The 24842-nt window shown below is 53.4% G+C and overlaps 1 protein-coding gene across 1 annotated transcript; it reads right to left on the reverse strand.

Annotated features, from left to right (window-relative positions):
* Positions 1 to 145: 145 nt before the first annotated feature.
* VIL1 (villin 1) lies at positions 146 to 23460 on the reverse strand. The gene is made up of 20 exons (XM_045560094.1): positions 23283 to 23460; positions 18757 to 18842; positions 18243 to 18317; positions 17261 to 17457; positions 16199 to 16307; positions 15940 to 16050; positions 14322 to 14524; positions 14154 to 14232; positions 13894 to 13992; positions 12975 to 13128; positions 12182 to 12282; positions 11957 to 12094; positions 11226 to 11384; positions 10331 to 10510; positions 9589 to 9734; positions 8374 to 8518; positions 7698 to 7886; positions 6096 to 6164; positions 4914 to 5054; positions 146 to 451 (listed from the first exon to the last, which is right to left on the reverse strand). Exons 2-20 carry the CDS (start codon positions 18829 to 18831, stop codon positions 338 to 340), a joined length of 2484 nt encoding a protein of 827 aa, XP_045416050.1. The 5' UTR covers positions 18832 to 18842; positions 23283 to 23460; the 3' UTR covers positions 146 to 337.
* Positions 23461 to 24842: the final 1382 nt, after the last annotated feature.

Consider the following 24842-nt stretch of genomic DNA (forward strand, 5'->3'; position numbering starts at 1 on the left):
TGCCTCAACTCTTAACGTTCCATGGAGTGTTTGCTGCTCTTCTAAGAAGGGAAAGCTATAGAACAGGATGGTTAAAAATGATGCAACACCTCAAGATAGAAACAATCCAGCCACCTTCTTGAGAGTTGGAATTGGGACCACAGGCTCCTTGTGGAGGTATCATCTTTCTGAAGAAATAGGTAGATTACTAAAAGTGGCATTGCCACAGACTGCTGTTCACAGGCACAACTGTAAAATTTCACTTCAATTGGCATAGGTCTAATACCAGTTATAAAACAGAATGCCACAAGCCAGGTAGGGTAGACTACTGCTTTACAGCCACAGCTACTCTTCCTTCTCAAAATAGTCCTTTTTCTTTCTTGAGGTTTTGTTGTTTCCATCGAGGCAGGGCAGAGAAGGCAGCTGGAGTCATCCCAAGGGCCTTAGTGAAATCTTCAATGGACAGATGCTCCTAGAAGAGGAGAGGGACCAGAGGGCAGAGGTCATCTTTTTCAGGGTTTGCTCTGATGAGTCACACAGGTGTGGCATGCAGTCAATCAAATGAAGAGCAAAAACTAGCAATGTCAGGAGAGCCCGGAAAGGGATGGGGAGGAGGAGGGCGTGGCATTTTGTGATTCCAGAGGTTTGATCCCTGAATTTGTAACATGATGAAAAAGGATGGTAACATGGTAAATTGAGTTTTTCTTCCTACCAAGGTCAAGTTCACATTAGCCTGAAATAAGAATTAGGACATTTAACCTAGCTTGGTCAAGGTGTTGCTTCTCTTTCTAAGCCTTAGTTTTCCTCTTTATAAAATGGAAAACATTTGTTTCCAATTTATTTTTGCTTTTATGAGTATGAAAATAATACTACATAGCAAGGGTATTGGAAACAAGGTATATTGTTCACCTACCTTCACTTAAACAGTGAATCTAAGCCTGACCCACAAAGTAAGCCAATGAGCCCTAGATGGGTATCTGCTCAAATCTGGATACATAAGATTTTGTTAGGCCGGGCGTGGTGGCTCACGCCTTTAATCCTAGCACTCTGGGAGGCCGAGGCGGGTGGATTGCTTGAGCTCAGGAGTTCGAGACCAGCCTGAGCAAGAGCGAGACCCCGTCTCTACTAAAAATAGAAAGAAATTATCTGGACAACTAAAAATATATATAGAAAAAATTAGCTGGGCATGGTGGCACATGCCTGTAGTCCCAGCTACTTGGGAGGCTGAGGCAGTAGGATTGCTTAAGCCCAGGAGTTTGAGGTTGCTGTGAGCTAGGCTGACGCCATGGCACTCACTCTAGCCTGGGCAACAAAGCAAGACTCTGTCTCAAAAAAAAAAAAAAAAAAAAAGATTTCGTTGCTGTCACAGGACATATGGTTCTTGTAGCAAAAGCCCATCACCCTTGAGAGGGGTCTCCCTCCTGGGCTCTACCTTGCTTTGGATCAAGTTAATAGACTGGCAGCAAGGGAAGTAGGGTCCACTCTAGCCCTGATGGACAGAACAAAATAGCAATCTAACTTAACATGTACTACTGTGGCACTTACAAAGACACTGAGGCAAATTTGAATATTCCCATTTTCAGGTAATAAAGCTAAAGTTCAAGAAAGTCAAGGTCATCTGATTCCAATACATCCTCTACTGTACCAACTGATTCTACCTTCTATGAGTGGTTTCAGGCAAACTATAAAGGCTTCTTGTCATCTTTCCCTCCCAAACCTGCAAGGTATACTATTACACTTGCTTTTGACTAGAACTTTACCATTATAGATAGCTCCATCCCTTTTGGCTTACAAGTTTGTTCCTGGTTAAAAGACAACATGTTAAACCTCATCAGTCTTTTATATTCTATTGTGAATGCATCAGCCAGATTATTTTGTAGGAGCAGGTTTTGCTTAGAGATGGTGGAAGGGTAGCAGCAGAAGGTACAACTGTGGTGAGAGAAGGATTCTAAGAGGAGAAGCTAGGAAGGCCAAGGAACAAATTCAGAGTCAAATTTTGCCTCGCTGAGTAGAAGACAAAATATATGGATATTGACTTGTACTGGCTTCTTTCATCCTGTGAATGATCTAGAAGAGTAGATAGCACAATTTTACCTTTTTACTCTTGGCTTGAAAATCACAACTGGGAATCACTACCTTTCTAGGCCTTGATTATGTTCAGGAATAAGATGAAAGAACTGACTGAAAGGACCTTTGTTTCCAGCTCTGAGACGATATGATAGTGATACTATTTAAGGCAAACTACATACCCTCAACGCACCCTCATACGTGCCCCAAAGTAAAATTGCCATAAAACAGCATCTCCTAGCCTTCATCTCTGCTTCCCCAAGCACCAAGAGGTGGGGACAGAGCAGAGGTGAAAGCAGTGGGTTTCCTTTAACACAGCTGCTCTACTAACGTGGAGTTGCCCTGGGGAACGTTTTATTGACTCCCACAGAAACCCTGAATCGAACAGCTTCTGGGGAAACAGCTGTAGGTGGATTTCAAGCTTGGTCGTGGGGGTGGGGGTGGGGGTCTGATGCTCCAGTTCTCTCTAAGGTGTCATTAGATTTTCCTCCCACCCCAGGCATTCTCTCCTCAAGCCTCCTGGGAGCTGGATGCTGGCAACGTTCCCCACTCCCCCAGGCCAAGCAGTGGAAGGCCTTGTTTTGGAAGAAAAGAGTAAATATGAATGGTTTGGGCATCAGTGGGTGGGGAAGAACTGCCATACCCCAAGTTTGTTGCACCCTCCCCCCAGGTTCATCACAGCTGTGGCTGCTATGTCCTATGTCTCTTCAAGTGGCTCCACAGTGCCCTCTCTGGTGCAGCCAGGCTGGGTCCTCAACTTTGTCAAGACTGCTGGACTCTGACCCCTCAGGCTAGATAGCAGGGACTGCCCATCCCAGTGGACTTACATCTTTCCATTGGTCCTGTTCTTGAACCCTGTCATCCTGCCAGCTGATTACCAGCCTCACCCATGCCCACATCTGCCTCCGTGTGGTTTACTCCCCAGTACTCAAACAGATCACCCTCTTGCTGCTGCCTGCAGCCAGACCCACCGCTCCACTGTTGTCACTGGCTCACCTTCCAAGTTTGGAGCAGCCAGAGAAGCCTGAAAACCTCTCCTATCTTCCCCACTTGGCACTGAATTCTCAGCTCTTCCCAAAGAATATACACTACTCTCGTGATAAAAAATCAGCAACAGACAACTGATTTTTTTAAAAAGAATCTAAGCCTTCTTTGACTGCTTCTACCATGATGGGGTTGCCTTGACACCGAGTCTGTCTGTTCCATTCAAAATAAGCAATCCATGTCAGCCTCCTGTCAACCCTCTGGTTCAATAGCATTGGCTGCCCTTTGCTTTGGAAATACTTCCTTTATGCCACATGACATGATGGTAACAGTGGGACTCAGAAGAGCTGGTTCTTGCTCTGGCTTTGCAACTAACTAGTTATGTGACATTAGGCAGGCAAGTCACTTCCCCTCTCTAGACCTGTTTTCTCAGGTGAAGAACAAGCCATGATAGCAACAGCTTTCATTTGCAGAGTACCAGGATCTGGGCTAAGCTCGTCACTCACACCGGGATCGTCCCAATGTTACAGTGAAAACACAGGTGTTTCCTAGCCTTCCAGCGACCCCACAAGCTGGAGGATCCAGGAGAGAATACGTGCATGTGCTCTCCAAGGTAAAAGGCAGGACTGAAATGTTCTGAGAACAATACAGTTACACACACATTGAGCCCAAACCCTTAACAGACTTTGATGTTCTAGAAGAAACTACGTATCTCTCTTCTGCAGATTCCTGAATGCATTTGTAAGACTTCTTTATGACTATACACGGAGTAAATTTTCTCTCTTCTCAACATCCCTAAGGTAGACTTGAAGTCTATTTTGGATCTTCACAAAGAAAGAATGAATATTAGAAGGCGCTTTTAACAAGCTCTTCCTGCTGTGCTCTCTCCGCACGTGACCCACGCAGGCCTTACACTGGAGGTACCAGATGGATTCATATCTCTGCCCCGGTGTTCCTCTGAATTGCCTGCTCACCGAACATGTGTCTCAACCTGGATGTCTTCCAGGAGCCTCAAAGGATGTAGCTACCACTAAATTCATGATTGCCCCACCCCCAAGCTTAGTTTCACCCAGGGTTTTCTGTGTTGGAGGATGACGCTATTTTCCCCTCTGTCACACTCTTTATCCAGTAATTAACACGTGTCATTGATTTCATTTCCTAACTCCTTCTCTAAGCCATCTCCTTCTCTCCACCCTCTCCATCATGACCGAGTCTAAGTTCCTACCTATCTCTCAGCCTGACAGCAGTAACACTTTCCTAACTGGTCTCCCTATGGCTGCTCTTGTCACCTCCTAGTCTATTCTACACTGAGCAGCTCTAGTGATCTTTTTAAAATGTAAATCTGACTGTCACTCCCCTGCTTCAACCATAATAGCTAACCTTCACTTTCAGGATAGACGATATGATCCTTAGCATGGGGTAGAAGGTACTGCCCCACTCAGCCCTGCCTCCCTCCCAGCTCTCAACACCGTGGCCAGTCTGGCCACCTTGCGGCTTCGCCCCACTGTGCTTATTCCCTGCCTCTGGCTTCACATTTGCTGTCCCTTCTCCAGGAATAACTCACTTTGTCTCAGTAATTCCTGTTCACCTTTCAGAAGGAAACCTCTGACTAAATTGGGCTCTTCTTTGTAATACTCTTCTTGGCCCCTATACTTCACCTCTCTGGCATTTATCAGCCCTGAAATTAAACGATAGTTTATCAGGCTTCTCTGATCTCTCCCCAGGGATGTAAGCTGGCATGAAGGCGGGACCCAGTCTGTCTTGTTCACCGGGGCATCCTCAGCACCTAATCACCCGCAGGGCCTCATCTGGGGGTCAACTAGGGTTGACCAAAAAATGGACAAGCCACGTCTTCTTTGTACTCTTTCAAGAGTCTGACCCACCTCCTTCCTGCTGGGGTCCACACCCTGAGGGAGCTCCTCCACAGGCTTGTTCACCAGCTGCTCCAGGGGGAAGATGGGCAGAGGCCCAGCACTGAGTTTGGTGTTGGCATTGAACATATCCACTTTGGGGCTTGTGACCTCCTAGGGAAGAAAAGGAAATCACTTTAGTTGGTATGTGGCTACCTCTCAGGGTGCCTTTCTCTCTAAAGTCAACATTGGTTCTAGGGCAACACCTTCAAGAAACCTCCCATGACCCATCCCACCGGCCACACACACACACACTCATAAGAACACAACACACTGGGGGGGACCCATGAGCTAATACTCTGTATCAGACCAAAGTCAGTTGGTGCAAAATGACAATTTTGTCAATGACTTATTAACTTCTTTGTGGCTTCCCCCAGAGTTTGAGATCTAGCATGGATATTTATGACCCTCTCTCTCACCCGTTATGAAATTGTCATCCATAAATTCTCTTAGCCTTGACCTATCTATACTTGCCAATCTGCACTGTCAGTCCAACAAGAAGGGTTTATCGAGTGCCACTGGGTTCTAAACCATCTCTTGGTTACCCCAATGAGTTGGTGAAACTGCTTTCAGGTTCTGGGGACATTTCTGCAGAGTTAGCTCTGTCTTGTTTCCCCTGTAAGCCTGTGAACTTCTCCAAGGAAAGGCTTTGATTTCATATTCCCATATCCCAGGCCTACAGGCCAAATACATTTCTGTTAACTCACTGCAAGATCAAAGAAGTTGCAATTATTCTCCCTGGAGAAGGGATCCCAAGGCTGACAGTGTAAAGAAATCATTATTTCTCAAAAAAGTGTAGTGCATGGACTAACTATACCAAATTACCTGGACCTTTTATTTAAAACATGCAGATTCCTGGGTGCTAACCCAAAGTCTACAAACCAGAATGTTTGGGAATGGGGCCTTGGAATATGCATTTTAATATGCCCCTCCATCACCCAGACTTGTATGCATGATAAAATTTCACTAGGAAATGGAAGAAACAAAACTGCTAGAGCCATTAGAGTTAAACAGCAAGGAGAACTGCCGTGAGAAGTAGGGAGAAATGGGGAGGAAAGCACAGGACACTGGCGTCCCCTCTGGAGCATTCTCGGCTCCCACGGGGCTGACTGCAGCTGACCACTGCAGGGCCCAGCTGCCCTGGCCCAGACTCACAGCACTGATCTGGCTCCAGTCCGAAGAGTTGTTCAGCTCGGCCTTCAGGTCCTCATAGGATTTGGCATTCTGCATATAAAGTAAATAACAAATTAAACCTGGGTCTCAGCAGCGGGGACAAACGGCCATTTTCCTCCAGGAGTGGAAAGAAGGCTGCTCTGGAGCCTGGTGGTGAGAAAGGGAAGAGGCAGCTCAGGCTGAGGCTGGAGGGGGTTCCCTGAAAACGGAAGTCGGATGGTGCGGATGGGGACCCGAGGGGCTGCTGGATCAGAAGGGGCGGGGCAGGCTTTTTATCGGCCCCTGCGCAGTCTGGCTATGGGATGGAGAGGAATATGACCTTTCCCACCTGCAGAGGCCAGTGTAAACAGCCACCCGCAGCGTGGAGAACCTGCCTACATTGTGTAGACGCTGGGGACCGGGTGGGCTCCTCCCTGAGCCTGGAGGGAGCCCTGCTGCAGAGGAGTGAAGGGACCATGGCTCCCTGAGAAGCCCCAGCTCCATATCCCGGGGCCTGGCATGGAGTGTGGCACACCAGGAGTTACGTTATGCTGAACGAATGAGGCTGAGACAGAAGCCAGCACAGACTTGAGGCGAGGAAGGGGGTACCAGGGTTATCGACTCGGGGCACTGGAGCTGGCTGGAGAAGATCTGGCCTCTAGATTTGCTGCCTTGACATTTGTTTGACTCCACCAGCCCATCAACCAAAGAATTAAAGAAAAAAAAAAAAACTCATCTGTTGTGCCAATTCAGAGTCCCTGGGGCGATCAGGACAGGCTCAGTCTACCTTGGCATTTCTCCTCCCTGCAGAAAACCCTTCCTGGAGCTCATTTTGAGGACCCGCCCTCGGCTCCCGTCTGTGTTCAGGAAACACCTGTGGAAGCCTGACACACGGTTGCTCAGGTAAAGACCGCACGTGCGACCCATTTTGCTTAGAATTTAGTGCCTGGAAGCCATTTGTCTGTCCTTAAGAGCTGATGTATTTCCTTTCAGCTGGGCGGAGCCACAAGCGCTGTCTCGTAGAAGGTTGCTACGGGGATGAGAACGTTCTCTACCTGCGCTGTCTGACACACTGGCCACAGGCCACGTGTGGCTGCTGAGCACTTAAATTTTGGCTAGTGAGGAACTGAATTTTCATTTTGTTTAATTTTAAATAGTCAGTACATTGGACAAGTCTTAACCCAAGTAAAGGGGGAAAAAAAAGATAAAAATTAAAATAAATAAATAAATAAATAATAAAAATTAAAAAATTACAAAAATAAAAATTTTAAAAAATATTAAAAAATAAAAATAATAAAAAATAAAAAATAAATAGTCAGTACAGCTCTAACCTTTAATACCCAGCAGTTCTGAGCTAAGTATACACACAGACAAGGCACTGCCGTTAGCCTAGGTTTTTGATGGACTTCTTCCCTCTCTCTCAACAGAGGGTGTCATGGTCTTACTGCAGCCTTTTTACTCTGAGCCCCCTGGTAACCTCTCTATAAATAAGCAAGTCAGATATCCCGAAGGGACAAGAAAGGCCTGTGAGAGTCCACCCTGCCTTCAGGAGTGTGCCACAAAGAAGCCACCTAGAGAAGCACGTGTCGGGCTGGGACTACTCACAGTCCACTTGAAGGGATCCCAAGCTAGAAACCAGCCTGTGAAGGTGGGGGGCTCAAAGCCCTGCTTCACCACAATGATGGGGGTCTCGGGGTCACGGCCACTGGGGTGGGTCTTGATGTATTCCTGCACAGTGGTGGCTGCGGCCTTCTTCTCCTCCTCATTGGCGTCCTTCCCGATCCAGAAGAAAATCTGTCGCACATCCGGGGAGCTCAGTCAGTCCTTCCTGTGCTCCTTGGCCTCAGTTCATCCCAAATGTCCAACGGTAGAGCCCTGACCCTGCTACTGCCCAGCCAAATGACTCAGGACAGGCCCCACTGGCCTTGATTTTGCAGCTGGGAAATGAGGAAGTTGGACAGATGCCCTCTACTTGGATATTCTACAAATATGTGTGACTTCCAGTCTCTCCAGAGCCCAAGATTCTCAAAATCACTCCTGCTGCCATGTGAAATACATAGAACTTTGGGAGAGAAAAGTTCTGCCTGCCCCGCGTTCCCTCCGAGCACATTCCTCCCCATCTTCCTTCTGTTCTCTTAGGCTCCTGGTGTTCATACCATTCCCAGGGAGAAAGCACATGAGGGCCAAGAAAATGCTGACACTTACCTAACCCTGAAGCCACTCTTTCTTGGCTCTGGGGATTAAAGTGGGTGATGAGGGGTTCCCAGACCCTCCATCCTACCTGGTCCCAGACATCTAGCAGGAACACATTGTCCTCTTCCAAGTCATCCTGATTGAAGTCGGGGATCTCTGTGGCCAGGAAGCGCCCGGTCTGGTTGGAACATTCAAAGAGCCGGGGGGCGATGACCAGGTTTTCTTCCTGCAGTCTGCAGGATGGAGAGAAGACAGTGTTGGCAGGAGAAAGGTGAGGGGAAAGGAGAATCAAGGATGTAGAGCTCTGAGGGGGGACTCTGGCATGGAAAGGCATCTCTTAGCAAATGCTTTGTCTTCTGATTAACAAAAGGGTCCCAAGAGTGTCCCAAGAGTGCTCTAAGGGAGAAATGCCCACTGCTTTTCCAGACATGCATTCTAGTTGCTCTTCCATAGCCCTGTTAGGAAGTTCTTCCTGATATCTTTCCTCTATGCCTCCTGCTGCTACTGTAGCACCTGCCCTTTTGCTTTTGAAGTGGGGAATTAGTGGATCATGGATATTCTTTAGAAAAATGATTTGAGGCCGGGTGCAGTGGCTCACGCCTGTAATCCTAGCACTCTGGGAGGCCAAGGCGGGAGGATCGCTTGAGCTCAGGAGTTTGAGACCAGCCTGAGTGAGAGCGAGACCCCGTCTCTACTACAAATAAAAAAACTTAGCCAGGCGTAGTGGCAAGTGCCTGCAGTCCCAGCTACTCGGGAAGTTGAGGCAGGAGGATTGCTTGAGCCCAGGAGTTTGAGGTTGCTGTGAGCTAGGCTGACGCCACAGCACTCTAGCCCAGGCAACAGAGCAAGACTCTGTCTCAAAAAAAAAAAAAAGAAAGAAAGAAAGAAAGAAAAAGAAAAATCATAATCATTTGAAAGAGGGTTTATGGCTGGTGCTCCTCAGTATCCCAGGCCTATGTCAACACCTAAAGGCAGGGACTGGGCTCTGGCACGTTCTTCCTAAAGGGCAAACCTATAGCCCTGTCCCTCTCTTTGAGCTGCCTCCTGTGGCTATGAACTCCCTTTGCCAAGGAAATACCCCTCCAGGCCCTGGGCATACCATGGTGAGCAGCACAGATACAACTCCTGGGCCAAGAAACTTCAAGGGCCTGGGCTGCCTCTTATTCATCTTGTAGCCCTAGGGGCCTGGCATAGTGCCTGGCACACAGAGCCCTCAATCCGTGCCAGCTGCAGGCTCTAGGTACAGAGGTGGAGATGCTGCAGCCTCTGCAGGGGAGCTGAGGCAGGGGGACCCAAGAGTTACCTCTTGGTGTTGGCATAGGGGGCCTTCCCGCCCAGGGCCATCCAGAAGTTGGCTGGCTCCTGCCCTTCCACCACCACTTGCTTCTCCGTCCGGGAAATGATGTCAGCAACCGTCTTGGCCATCTCTCGCTCATCCCCGCTACAGCCCTGGGAAAAAGTGGGGTCGGCCAAGCTGGGGGAGACCATTTCTGGTGCCATTCCACCCCCATTCTTCTGCCACGTTCACTGCCCAAAGTTCCAGGGTCTGCAAGGACTCTCCTAGATCAGGACCCTGAGTCTGATCAGGATCCCACAGCCAATGCAGGGACAGTTTTCCCATCCTCTCCTGTCCTTGACACTCCAAAGAATAGCAGAGGAGACACAGGAGTCTGCATTCCTCTTAGAGGGTGGGAGAAGGACTCCAAGAGACTGTGAGTCCTCCTTACAGAGACAAAGGGAGAGGCAGTGACAGGCACAAGGTAGTGAGAGAAAGAAATCCCAATACATAAAGACAGACCAACCTTGGGGCAGACAGTGGTGGCCAGAGACACACAGAACAACGGAGATGGATTCGGACATAGAGGCAGAGAATCTGAGGATTGTCAGAGACGGGGCAGAGAGATAGACCCAGAGCTGTGGCGGAGGGAGACTGGGCTGCAGAGGCAGCTGGGAATGGAGCAGGCAGGATGCAGTCAGCCAGCTCTCAGACCTGGCGGTTCCGGGACCCACTTGGGGCTGGGGGGGCCTCCAGGCCCTGCACACACCTTCCCACACCATAGGTAGCAGCAGGACTGGGTCTTGAGGATGAAGACATCATTGGAGTTGAGGGCAGTGGCCCGGGCTGGAACCTCAAAGGCCTTGGTGTTGTTGGCACTGGTTCCCTGGACCTGGAACAGGCGTGTGGAGGGCACAGGCTCCAAGTTGGTAGCTCGGGAGGTGCCTCCCTGCAGGTGTGGGGAGAAGGCAGGGAGAGAAAGCAGGAGTAACTGAGTCCAGAAGACGATGGGGCAGCGGAGAGCACAAGCAGAACCAGAGGAGAGTTTGGGCGGAGTCTGTCTGCCCTTCCAGATCCTCTGCTGCACCATCACGAGGCTAAGTCCCCTTCCCCAGGACCTCTACGGCCAATCCCAGATGGCTGTATTCACGCTCCCCTCTCGGCTCAACTTTTATTTCTAGCATTTAACCACAGACTGTTAGCTCACTGCTTGGGCACAATGACGTGCCATCTTCTCCTTGCTGGGTGAAATTGGAAAGGACTGTGTGTTTAGTAGATGCTCAATAAGTAGATTATTGCTTAAATGACTGCATGAGATGTCTATTACATTTTGTTGGAAGGTACCAATGGAGTTTTCCCATGGGCTTCATTTAGGCAAATCAAGCCAAAATAACTTCCTTTTTCAGGCAGAAAATTCAAGGAGTTGGGGAGTGGAGGGCAGATGTACTTGCACATGGCGAGGGCTCATTCCACGTATTTCTAAAGTAACCGAATGGTTGTTCCTGTTACTAATTCCACACAGGTGATGGAGCCTTTGATGGCCCTCTGCTATGAAGAATGGGCTTCACCCTCAGCCCCACCCCCACCGCAGTACCCTTCCCCGTCTCCTGGACGCCCACCCGCCTAGGTGGGTACTGCCAGGTGCCTCAGTCCAGCAGCCACACCTGGTAGACCACCATTTGTCCCTTGAAGATGGACATGAGGTGGGGCGGCTCCTTGCCCATCGGGACCCGGATCTGGACCAGTTCATCGTTATACTTCTGGTCCAGGATGACGGCTTGATAGGCCGAGGCGGCGATTTCATCCTGGCTGGCCTGGCTGCCCTGGGATGAGCAGGAGGGAAGGCAGCAGATGGGTTGGCCCCAATCCTGACCCCATCCTCAGCCTCAGCAACAACTTCATCCCCAGTTCTGACCTGGCCCCAAACCCAACTGTTCCCCCACCAAACCCGACTCTGGACACAGCCCAAATCTCAGCCTGACCCAGACCTCAATTCTGACCCCAGCCCCAGCCCAGCCCTGACCCACGTGCAACCCCAGCCTTGACCCCAAACCTCCTCTCCTCCTTTTTGCTCCTTCCTCAGGGAAGCACCCATCTCCCTGCTCCCTCACATCTAGACATGGAAACCCACAGGCAGAGCAGGTGAACAGAGTGTGCAGAAACAATGGAGATTGGGAAGGAGACTCAGGAATCAAAAGGAAAAGGATTGTGAATGAGGCTACTTAGTAGAGTCTCACAGCCAAAGCAGTCCCAAGATAGAATGGGCTGCCTCTTGAGGGGGTGAGCTCCCCATCCCCAGAGGTATTCAACCCCAGGATGACGGCCACTTGGCAGGAATAGGTGGAAGGGGAAGTTGGGTTGGCTGTGCTCTGGGTGGGACAGGGTGGCGCCTGACCTGCCAAATGTAGAGCAGGTAGTGCTTCTTCTCGCCGATGAGGTAGGTGTAGAGCAGCAGGTAGCAGTCACCCCCGAAGAAGTGGCCTAGCCACTTGGAGTCCACAGGCACCAGCTCTAGGTCTTCGATGCGCCACACCTGGGGCCAGTGTCAGGCCGGTGTGAGGTCCAGGACAGGCTCCACCAGCCCTGCTCCACCCAGCACGGCCTCCCTCCGTGCACATACCTGTACCTCCCCACTCCCATCGTCTACCATCTTCTGCTGCGCAGCCACCTGAGGCTGGACATGCATGGACGTGGCATCAAACTTCACCTGCTCCACCTTGGCTGGAGTGGGGGGAATCATGACACCAACTGTCACCAGCGGAGGTCCTCCAGGTCCTCACAACAGCCCTGAGTGGTGGCTGCAATTCTTAGACCCACTTTACAGATGAGGAAACCAAGGCTAGAGAGATTCAGTAGCCTACCCAAGGTCGCACAGAGAGAGAGCAGCAGAGCTACCGCACGGAACCCTATCTCCCTGCCCCTGAGGCTGCTGCTTCATCAGTGTCTCCTGGGGAAGCCAGGAGAGGGACAAGAACAAGGATTTAGCTTTGTTGACCTCCTCCGTCCTGACCCCTACAGCATTCAGACTTCCAGCATTGATCTTGTCTCCCAGCTCAACAGTGAGCTCTAGGACGATGAGGGACAAGGACGCATATTCTCCTCTTATCCTCCCCCAGGCGCCTGGCACCGGGCCTGCCCTCAGCAACTATTGTCTGCTGAGAGACTGAAGCCATTTGCTTCCCAGGGAGGCCTGACCCCATCCCAGATGAAAGGCAGGTCATTCTCAGCTCCCTTTCTGTGAACAACGCAAGTTTGTCTGTGTCCCCTCATGTCCCACCCCACCAGGAGAAGCCCAGAGCCAGGGTAAGAGTGCATGGAGGAGGCACGTCAGGGAAGGAGGGTGGAAGCCAAGCTGCTCTCCCAGCCCAGGCCCTGGATCCCAGCTCCTCCTCTGCCGAGGCCCTCGTCCTCACCCACGGAGCCCACAGTGTGGGTTTTGCCCAGGCCTGAGGCCCGGCTGGGCACTGTCCACTTCTGGAAGAGCTGCTGAAAGACAGCCGACTCCGCCCCATCGTTCTGCACCTCTACCTGCGTGCTTGGTGGGTACTGCTTGGCTTTGATAAAGTTCTGGGAAGAGAAGGGAGTGGCTGGGGGGCCATGTCCCTCCCCCAGCCCTCACCCCCAGGGTAGCCCAAAGCCTGGCTCTACCCCCAGCCAGATCCACCATCAAACCTACCTCTGGTCCCAAACCTAAACCCAACCCCAATCCCAATGCTGACCCCAAACCTAACCCTACTCTGACCCCAACCTCAAGGTCAAAACAGACACCACCTCAAACCTAACACTGGCCTCAAGCCCTATTCTGTCCTCAACCCTGAATCTAACGTGAGGCTGACCCCAAACCTAACTCCGATCCCAATCCTAAGGCCAAATCTGGCCCCTAGCCTGACCCCACCTCATTGCTAACCCTAATGCCCAGCCCGCAACTGTAACCCTGAGCCCACACCCCAGCCCAACACCGGCCCCAAGCTGGTTAGGGTTACTAACTCCAGCCCCAGCAATGACCCCAAACTCTGGCTTGGCCCAGGCCCCCAGCTGACCCAATCCCCTTTTGTAGAAAGGCCGGCCTCCATTTCTTCCTCCCCTCTCTACACCCAGCTCAAATGCAGGGAGGGAGCTCCCCATCCTGAGGAGGCCCCAGGGTTGCCTGGTGGTTGGCTCCCTGGTATGTGGAGAAGCCCCAGAATGGCTACAGAATGGCCTCTCCCAGTCCTCCCTGGCCCTGCCTGGCGCTGTGCTCTGGCTTGAGCCCTCCTGCCCTCCCTGCTGCTGCCTGCTCCTCCTCCCATGGCCCTGGCCCTCATCCCGGCCCCAGCCCAGCCCGGTCCCTACCAGTGCCTGGCTCATGGCTCCCTGCTTCTCCTCGTTGTTGGCGTTCTTCCCCCTCCACACGTAGATCTTCAGGCCCCCCTGGTCCAGGATGTAACAGTCCTAGAGTCGGGGGGACAGCCCCAGCTGAGAGGCAGGTGCTGGGGTGGCGCGCTGGGGCAGCCTCGCGTGCGAAAAAGCCTCTTTCCCTCCCAGCGCCCTGGAATTTCCCCTGCTTGGGAAGAGGTGGCTGCTGTGGGCTGGGGGCCTCCAGACCCTCTCACCTGGTGACTGAGCAGGTCCTGTGTGAGTGGCCGTGTGGCGATTTCCCGAACCACCAGTTTCCCCTCCGAGTCAGACATGCTGCAGGACAAAGGCAAGGCATAGGCAGCGGGGAGCCTAAGCCCCTCAGTCAGGCCCCTGTCCCCAGGAAGATGCTGCCACGCACTCACTGGTATAACTTGAGGGCAGCCTTGAGTGCCGGCTCCACCACGGTGTCGGGAATGGCTGCCTTCAGCTCCCTGCGCTGGCCCAGCACGTGTTTCATCACCTCCATCAGCTTCGGGGACGCAGATTCGTTCTCCCCGTCCACCACGCCCACGTAGGTGCGCCCGCCCCGCTCCTGGTCTCGGATCTCCTTGGCCAGGGTCATGCCCTGCAGGAAGGCCCCGGTGGCCCATGAAGGCTGGCAGGGGACAAGGCAACGCCTGCCACCCTACGCCCCACGGTGCAAGCTCAGCTCACCCACAGCAGCCACAAGGGCTGAGGCAGCTGCCCAGCTTTCCCCCTCCCCGGGGCTGAGCTTCTCAGGAGCGTGAGGAAACCCAGGGAAAGGCAGCGGGGACAGCAGCATTCCCCGTGGCGGGGCTTGCCGGGCCTGCAGCTTTGACAGTGTTTGACATTTGTGATTTGACTTCACAGTTTTGGACAAGAGCTGAGGCCAGGGACCACAGTGCTCAGTCTCTTTGCCCCAAAGCATGCTTGCATGTGCACAGTGCAACACAGCCCCACGTGTGCTCACAAACACGTGCACACGTATGCGCATGTACACACACATCCACCACACACTGTCACACTCACACACCAGGGCTCACCCTCCTCGGCCTGATGTCCAAGTTCCTGCCTTTGAATCCCAGGTCGGCTCTCTCTCTCCACTGCCCCCAGGCTGTCGAGATCGTGGATGCCCATATTTCTGCCTCCAGCCCAGCTCTTTCCCAACTTGTTTGTCCAAGTTCCAGGAAGACAGCCTCATTTTAAGGTGACCACAATGGAGTACTCTGTTTTCCCCCCAAGTCTGTGGCTTCCTGATCTTTCCCACCTCAGGAAATGGGACTCCGTCCGTCTGTCCGTCCGTCCCCCTGGTTTGAGTTTGGCCTCCCTCCTCTCTCCCTTCTCCCTCTTCCAACACACAAGTACTTCTGGTGGATTCCACCTCCCAAGGCCCAGCCTGGACGCCGCCTCCCCACCGACCCCCACTTCCCCTGGATGGCTGCAGGGGCTCCCCGCTTCCCTTGGCCTCTCCCCAGCCCCATCCCCACTCAGAAGTCACAATGACCTTCAATGGCCCCCCTGGCACTGAGAATAAACCCCAGCCTGTTTGCACAGCCTGCCCCTGCGAGACCTGCCCCACTTGCTCTGCTGCTCCTGCTGCACTGGGAGACCCCAGCCCACCCCATGTCCCAGAGCCTCCCCTGAGCCCCCAGCTCACCATCCCTCCCTTATACTTCTCCAGTCACTCCCTTTACGTCTGTCTCCCCTGCCCCAGGACAGCCTGCTGGAGGCCAGAGCAAGGGCAGGGCTCTGCCCATTTCATTCACCCCTGAGTCCCCAGGGCTTGGCACGGGGTCTGCCGCCCTGCAGGGACTGTTCCATCTCAGTGGATCAGCCGCAAGTACACACACGCAAACTCCAACATGCATGCCTTTCCCATGCACATGGAAACAGCTCCACCTTCAAACACACCGTCGCCAGCAGTCAGGGGCCAGAGGCCTGGGTTGGGGCCAGTCTGGGCAGGAGCAGGCAGGGGCACGCGGGGATTTGAGGAGGAGGTGTGGTGCACAGACGGATTACCCTGAGTCTCTCCATGCGGTTACTCTCCGGCCCGTTCCACTGGATGATAAGCTTCCCCAGGTCCAGGAGGAAAACATCTCCTCGGTTGAAACTCCTCCAGGACACTTCCACCTAGGGAGCCACGGGGGAGGAGGCCCAGCCCCCACTCAGAGCCCACTCGTCATCCACCATCCTGCCCCTCTTCCCTCCTCAGCCCCTGCCCTCTGTCCTCAGTGGGGCCTCGGAGCCCCGGCCACTGCCCCGGTGGGGACCTGCCCACCTCTCCGGCCACCACGTTCCTCTTGCCCTTGACGTGCAGCAGCCGCTGAACCTCGTAGGAGTTGGTCTCCACATGCTTCATGCCCGAAGCTATGCCCCCTTTCTGGATCCTGAGAGGAGAGGTGAGCTGACCCAAGGGAGGTGGCTGGGGGGGTGTACCAGGCCCCTGCCCTCCCAGGTCCTGGGCTGCCTGGCTGCCGGTGAGGGCATCTGACAGTCAGGCGGGCACTAGGCAAAGTGAATGAGGCACTTAAGGTGCAGAATTTAAGGAGCTGCTCAGTGTCAGGGTCCTGCAAGTGCAAGGTTGGCCTGTGCATGCCTCCGCAAGACCCTGACAGTGAGAGCCTCCCAAAAGTCTGCACCCTAGACCCTCATTCACCTCACCCTAGTCCCTGCCCTGTGGAGGGGCCTGCAAAGATGGGCTGGTGGCACGCAGAGAGTGGGCAATGTGGACGGGGACAGGGCCCTGACGGCAAGGGAATGAAGTGGAAGAAAAGAAGGGAGAGGTGCCACTCAAATGCCCACAGGAGTGGACTATTGCCATAGTGTGGGGAGGGGAGCAAGACAAAAGTGGGGGGCTATGGCTAACTTTCCTACAGGTCAGGAGCAACTCAGCTCCACCCCGTGTGTTTCCGGGGAAAAGCCAGGGGGCTGGGACTTCAACTTGTGCAGAAGAGCCAGCAGCCTGGGTTTTACTGTGCTAGCCCTGCTTTAGAGAAGGCGAGGCAGCCATCTGCCTGTTGGCCAGAGGAGGGTTGCTTAGGTACTGAGCTCTCCAAGGCACTCAGATAGGAGCCAATTCATGAGAGTTACAGGATTTCAGAAGAGCGTGTGGACCAAGGACAAAGCAGTGGCAGAAATAAGGGTGGGGAGTGGAAAAGGAAAGAAAAATCACCAAAATCCCATGAGGGTCCCCCTTGCAGCTCCCCACACGGCCTTAGGCTCCCTTTCCGGGCCCAGGTCGCCTCCCCTGCCCAGGTCTTCTCCCTGCCCTGGGTTGAGCCCCAACCTCCCCATCCCACTGCTAATCCTCATGCCCCCAGCCGCAGTGCGCCCTCCTTACACAATGCCCTGCTTGAAGTAGCCTCGGAAGGTGTCGCTCTCATTGCCCTGGACCTCACGGTGCTGGACAGCCCGGCCCTTCAGGTAGTCGTCCATCTGCGTGGTGTAGATGGCGGCGGCCCCCTGCTCGTCCTGCGACGAGGCCTGGCCGATCCAGTAGTGGATGTCATAGGACAGGTTGCTGCCCGTCTTGTGGATCTAGGGAGACGGGTCCAGTGTTTCTGGGGCCCTGGGCTCCCACAGCCCCTCCTGCTCCCTGTGACCTCCCGCACATGTGCCATCCGGGACCACAGGCGAGCCTGGCAAAGGGGAACTGCACTGGGCTGGCGGTTGGGAGCCCCAAGTCGGGGCCCAGCCCTGCCACTGACACTGAGACATGGGGCAAGCGCTTCCCCACTCGGGGCCTCACTCGCCTCATCTCGGAAATAACTTGCTTGGACTAAGGCAGCTTTTCCCAGAGTGAAGCGAGTGGACCCTCAGAGGTCTGCGAGGTGATCAGGTGGTGGACAAACAAACGCAGTACAGGAAACGTTTGCGTGAGTATTTTATAGCTACTTTCTAGTTGTGATGCACGGCACTGCCTTCCATTTACAGTAACGTGTAGAGTTATGTTGTTAAATAAATATATTTGAAATTTAAAAATGAGTCAATATAAAGAAAAATACAAATGCCTTAATAGTACAAGTGGTACCAGGGTGTGGTGCAAATCAAGGTGACATAAAGATCACTATGGATTTTGGACACATGGACTCAAGTTAAGGCAACATGGCATCAGCTCAGGAGGTCCCCTAAGACTGAATCCACAGAAGGTCGCCTCAGCTGGGAGCTCAGCCACTCAAGGACAGGGAGAGCTCTGACCCCTGTAGAGCTACCACAAGGCTGAGCGCCTGGGCACACCCAGTAACTCCTGCCTCGGCCCTGCCCTGCTCTCCCCAGTGGGCTGTGCTCTCTGCTCTGCCCCTGCCCAGCCGGTGCCCACTCACAGCCAGGACTACATAGCAGTCACCATCGAAGAAGCTCCCAAAGGTGCTGGAAGGAACAGGCACCATCTTCATGGCCTAAGAAGAGAAAGGAGGTCAGAGGGGGCTGCCCCAGACCACCCAGGACCCCCGAGGCCCAGGAGGAGGAGGGTGACCAGGGGAACGGGTGTGAGGAGGGTGCAAAGAAAAAGAGCAGGGCCCCGGGAAGGAAAGGAGAGAAAAGGAAGAAGTAAGAAGGAAAATGTGTGCAAGGGGCAGAAGGGAAACAGAAGGAGGGAAAGGAAGAGGCAGGAGGAGGAGGATGGAGGATGTGCAGAGGAAGGATGAAAGACAGATGAGGGAGAGATGGAGGGAAAGGCAAGGCAGGGAGGGCAGGGCAGGGGGTGTGGACAATGAGGGAGGTGAGGGCAGCAGGTAGGACTGTGGGGGAAAACGAGAGCAAGCCGCAAGCCCGGTACTCTGCCTTCCCGCACTCCGCCCAGGCCTGCGAGCCCCCCACGCCCAGGCAGGGCCTCACCTCGATCCTCCATATCTGCAGCCCAGGGGTGGTGATGTCGAGGGAGCCTTTGACTTGGGCACTCAGTTTGGTCATGGTGAGTGAGCCTAGGGGAGAGGGCACGTGGGAGCAGGGCCGAGGGGCTGGAAGCACCCTGGTTCCAGGTGCTGCCCTTCCAGCTGGGTGGCGCTAGAGAGCTCCCAACAGTGCTGGGAGGTGGGGGGCTCAGGGGCTGAGGGGAGGAGGGCGGTTGGCTCCCCAGTCTAGCCCCTGATCCCCGAGGGCCCAGCCTCCAGCCTTCCCACCTGGCTCTGAACTTGACACTCTTGCTCAGGCGTCTGGGACCCCCTGCACCTGCCCACTGAAGGCCCCACCCCTCAGCCTGGCATTCAAGGCCCTTACTTATCTAGCCCCAGATAAATTCTCTTTTTGAAAATCTTTTATCAAGGCCACGCTTGATGAAAAAAATTGTATAGATTTTTTTAAAAAATAGAAAATAAAAGACTAAATAAAGGCTTAATGATGTACACACCCAAAAGAATTGAAAACAGGTATTCCAACAAAAATTTGTACTCGAAATTCATAGCAGCTAGCTTCAAAATAGTCAAAAGTTGGAAACGACACAAATGTCCATGGACAGATGACCGGATAAGCAAAAGGTGGTGTAGACAAAGTGCTGACACCTGCTACAGCATGGATGAGCCTCGAAAACATATTAAGTGAAACAAGCCAGTTGCAGAAGGGCACCTAGGGTACGGCCCCATTCATACGCCATGACCAGAACAGGCCAATCCTTAGCGACAGAAGCAGACGAGTGTGGCTGGAGCTGGACAGCGGGGCCATGGGAACGACTGCTGATAGGTACCGAGTTTCCATCTGCGATGATGAAAAAGTTCTGGAACTAGATAGCGGTGATGGTTGCACAACACTGTGAATGTACTAAATGCCTCTGAATTGTATGCATTAAAATGGATAAAATGGCAAATCGTATGTGTATTTTACCACAATAAAAAGAAAACTATATGCAACAATTTCCTGCTCCTCCTCAGCTACCACCATGCACCCCTCAGTCACTGTTCTGGTGGCCCACAAGACGTAGACCCCACAAGGGCAGGGACAATTTCTACTCGTTCAGTACTGAATGCCCAGTGTCTGCACAGGGCCAGCACCCTGCCGGATGAATGAATGGATGGAGGAGCAGAGGGAGAGGGGAGAGGGAAGGATGAATGAATGACAGAGTGAACTGTCCTGCTGTGAACCTCTCCACCCATTGAACTAGAGGAAATCTCTCCTCCCCAGGCTACTCGTATCACATCTGCTCTTTCTTTTTTGACCTGTAGCTGTGTTCTTCACTCCAGCTGCTCATCAGGATCACCTGGGGGCTTTTTAAAACTACTGATGCTCCTGGCCGGGCGCGGTGGCTCATGCCTAGTAATCTTAGCACTCTGGGAGGCCGAGGCGGGAGGATCACTTGAGGTCAGGAGTTCGAGACCAGCCTCAGCAAGAGCAAGACCCCATCTCTACTAAAACTAGAAAGAAATTAGCCGCTGATCAGAGACTGGGCAGGGCCTTACCCCAAACTCCAGAATGCCAGGGAGAGAAGCCACCCCTCAGGGCTCAGAAAAGGGAGTTTCCAAGGAGTAAAAGGTGACTCAGAGTCAAGGTGCAAGGAGAGATTAGATAGAGAGATTGCAGGCTATCAGTGCGTGGAGACTTGACTCGTGGGGGCCACATGACCTTTCATTCATTATTCATCAGTTCAAGGAGCATTCGTGCAGGGCAGCCCGTGCCAGGGGGGTGGTAGGCTCCGTGGAGACTGGGGTGGGCCCTGGTGAGGAGGGGCCTCAAAACCAAGGAAGAGGATAACTAGGAACAAGTGGTTCTCTGCCCTGGCTCGTATTAGAATCTCTGGGGAGTTTTAAATCCACCCATGCCCTGCCTCCCAAAAGGCAGAAAATAAAGTACCAATACCTGGCCTCCTACCACAGGCTAATGAAATCAGAGTCCCTGGGGACTTGGCCTGAGCACAGGAGTATCAGTGTTTTTCCTTTTTTTTAATATTATTTTTTTCTTTTTGTGAGACAGAGTCTTGCTCTGTTACCTGAGCTAGAGTGCCGTGGCGTCAGCCTAGCTCACAGCAACCTCAAACTCCTAGGCTCAAGTGATCCTCCTGCCTCAGCCTCCTGAGTAGCTGGGAAAACAGGCACGTGCAACCACGCCCAGCTAATTTCTTTTAATTTTTATAGTGACGGGCGTCTCAATACGTTGCACAGGCTGGTCTTGAACTCCTGACCTTAAGACATCCTCCTGCCTCGGCCTCCCAAAGTGCTAGGATTACAGGTGTGAGCCACCACATCTGGCCCCATCAGCTATTTTCAACCCACAGAGTCCCCAAGGCTCCCAGGATTCCTGGTTCAGCAGAACCAATTTGAGTACAAAGGAGGGGAATGTTTTCTGTTTTTTGATCACCACCTTTTTCTCCATCCCTGCTTTCCAAGGCAGACTCTTTGACTCTAGCTACACAGGGGTGGGTCCCGTTCTTCATCTGTGAGCTGAGGGGGTCAACTGAGTAGATGATGTCTGAAGTCCCACCCAGGGACGTGCTCTGATTCTAGGAGTGCACTGGCAGCAAAGGAACAGGAGGGTAGGCATGAGGAGGCACCTCTTGCCCCTCAGAGAGGGGATTCAGGGGAACAGGGGCCTGAAAAGGCAGTGCTCCCCCTCCCTGGAGAGAAATCAGGATTGGGAGGGCCCTGCAGCAGCGGCCTCCTTGGGACCAAGGGTGAGCAGGGGACTCAAGAGGGGTGGCTCTGAGGTGGCCTCGTGCCATGGAGACTCCTCCATCTGCTGCTGCCCCACACCCAAGTTGGTCAAAGCAGCCACCTCTCCCCCACCCCTCAGTGGGGTCTCCTCGCCTCTCCTGTCTCCCCCAAACTGTTGGGAGGGCTGTGAGCTCCTCGCTGCCGCCCGCCCTGCCAGCACGAGCCTGGGTTTGGATATGGGCTGTCTTCTCCCTCAGCTGGAACTCACGGCTCGCCCTCACTGCCGGCACTCCTCTCTCTTCCATGTCCCCAGACCAGGGAAGGGTGTGTCACCCCCAGACCCCAAAGTCAGCCACCTGAGCAACATCCTGGACTCCTCACCTCCCCTGCCCTTCTACCTGCCTAAACTCCCTTGAACCTCCTCGCACACCCCCGCCCTCTCTGCTGGTGCTCTGCCTTCTAGAGATGCCGGGCAGCCACAGCCCTGGCAGCCATGCTGCCTTCCACCCACGCCTGCTCACGCTGTCCCTCCACCCAAGGCCTCCCTTCTAGACTCAGTGTAGATCTCGTTTCTCCAGGAGACCTTCCCAGAGTCCTCAGGATGAGTGAGGGGCCCCTCCTTGGCATCCTTGACTGATCCCTTTCTTGGCCCCCTGACCACACGATGAGGAAAGAACCTGTTTATGAGTCTGAGGTCCCCAAGCTCCAAGACATGTTTGTCTTTGTGGCCCCCAGCTCCTAGCACATAGTAGGTGCTTAACAAATATGCATGATGCTGAAAGACTGAACTGTGGGATGGGAGGACCCTCATGGGGCCCTGGAGGGGTGAGGGCTCCTGCTCTCCGCAGGTCCCATCTTGCCTTTCTTGCTGCTTCCTGTTACACTTGGGGCGCAGCTCCGGACAGCCCTGGGGACCTGCCACGGCTCCTAGATCCCAGTCGTGCAGTCCTGAGCTCAACAGGGATGTGGAGAGGCAGTGGGGGTGAGGTCCCAGCCATCAGAGAAAGTCCATCGTCCTGCAGTGGACACTCCCCACCCCCTCCAGCCCACAGGCTCGGCCCCTAATGACCTAGAGGATGCCCGAGCACATGATTTCCTGAGAAGACGGTGGCCAGTGTGTCCTGAGCCTAGTCTGGATCTGGTTCCCACCTCCATTTCAGCTGAAGGGGCCTCCGTGGCTGGGGAGGCCAAGCGGGCAGGTCTTGGTGCAGGGGAGATGGGGCAGAGGTGCGTGCTAGGGCGGACCTAAGACCCTGCTGCCTCCCGCCCATGCCTCTGTCCTTGCCTCTGTCTTTGCCCATCAATTCCTCGTGGCTGTTGCTCACACCCTGGGACCCAGGAGGGAGGGCCCTGAGGTCCCAGGAGTGTCAGGCGAATGGCAACACAAAGAAACAAACCATTTCAGATGAGAAAGAAATGGACAAAGAGATGAACTATGGTGGGAGGTGGGGAGTGAGGTCAGGGTGACCAACTCGTCCCGGTTTGCCCAGGACTGCCCTGGTTTTAACTCTAGAAGTTCCAGGGCAATAGGGGATGGTTGACACTCAAAGTAGGGTAGGGGACACAAGGAGGAGGAGCAGTTGTCTGTGGCAAGGCCTGCAGAATTCTCTTGCTGGAGGCGCAGTGGCCTTCTGGCTCTTCGCACGCTCCAGAGGGCCGAGCCTCTTCCTCAGGCCTGCACCCTGCTGCTGTGGGACACCCCAAGCTGCCAGCAAAACACAGGGGGCCCTGCCCCCTCCCACCCACCACCTATGGTCGCCGTGTTTCCCCACCAGGTTGCCTTACCTGTCTGGGGGAGGCAGCTGCCACCTGGGAGATCTCAGGGAATTGTGGCAAGCTGGCTGCAGGAGAGCGACCTTTGTCCCCACCCCCTCCCTTCCTCTAGGAACTGCCTTCACCATATAAGGGAAGATAGGGCCCCAGAGAGAGAAAGAATGGGTGAGGGGGTGGGGAGGCAGGTGCCCGCCAGGTCCCTGGGTGCCCGGAGCCCAGCGACAGCCTGACAGCCAGAGGTGATGTGCCCCACCCTTGGCTCCTAAGCAAGCAGAGAGGCATGGGCTGGACTTCTGCCTGGCGCCCAGGTCCGCCTCACTGCGGACAGACAGCACCGTCCAGGGAGGGTCAGGAGCACCTGGACCCTTCCTCCTACCCACTAAGAGAAGGAGGCTCAGCTGTCCTCCCTCCTTCCCTGGGGGAATGGTTCATGGGGAATGAGGGGCAGGATTCCCGGGTTCTAGAAGCCCCAGACCCAGAGAAGTAGGGCCAGGGCTTCACACTTGGGACCCCTCCAGGACAGATGGGACACTGGCACTCTTGAGGTCTCTTTTCTTCAGCAGGACCCCCACTTAGAGAGGGCCCCAGCGGGCACAAGTGCTCTTTCTGTCCACGCCTCTCAGGAGCAGTGGCTCCACCTGGAGTTTTTATGAGTTGTCATAAACCAGTGCCTTTGGACTTTGCTCTGCCACCCTGTCCCAGAAGCCAAGGCTTCCATTTCCGACCCCTGACCCTAGGGTACCCATGCCCTTCAGAATAGGAAAGGAATGCAGCCCTCTCTGGGGTGGGTCTGGCTGACAGACAGACCGGCTTCACACACAGACTCAGCACCTTGGGCAGCTGTCCCCCAACCTGCACAAATTCTCCCGTCCCCTCTGAACGGGTCCTTAGGAGCCCTGAGATGAAGTGGGCTGGGTGAGGGCAGACCCTCCTCCTGACCACACCTCCCAAGAGTTCTGGAGATCAAATGGACAGTAGTCTGCCCTTATCCGAGGGGGATACATTCCAAGACTCCCAGTGGATGCCTTGAAACCATGAATAGTACCAAGTCCGATTGCCGGACACTGTGGCCATAACTTTTGCAGTTCGAGCTGCGACAGCAAAACTGGCACGCATGGATAGACCCACCTGCAACACGTCAGAGCCTGTTTCTCCATCTCTCTCCAACACTGGGCTTCAGCCTTGAAGAGAATCTCAGTTTGAGCGTCAAAAAAGAAAAGAGTCGTTGTGTTGATCTGTGTTTCTTTGATTACCTGTGAAAGAGACCATTTTAAAATATATTTATTGGCTATGTCTTTAGTGAGTTTTTAATTAACTTGTTGTAATTGTTTATATATTTAGTGTATTAAGGCTGGCAACTTGCCTGTCATTTATGTTGTACTTTTCTCTAGTTTGTTGGTTACCTTTTAATTTAGTCCAAAACACATACATGTTTTTTAAAAAATTATTATCAATTTCCTTGATTTCCTATGATAAATGCCAAATATATACAAAAGCAGGAACAATAGTACATGGACTCAAGACTTAACATTTGCCATTACTGTATATATATATATATATATATTTGAAAGT

The sequence above is a fragment of the Lemur catta genome, chromosome 8 (assembly GCF_020740605.2).
Source record: "Lemur catta isolate mLemCat1 chromosome 8, mLemCat1.pri, whole genome shotgun sequence".
Taxonomy (NCBI): Eukaryota; Metazoa; Chordata; class Mammalia; order Primates; family Lemuridae; genus Lemur; species Lemur catta.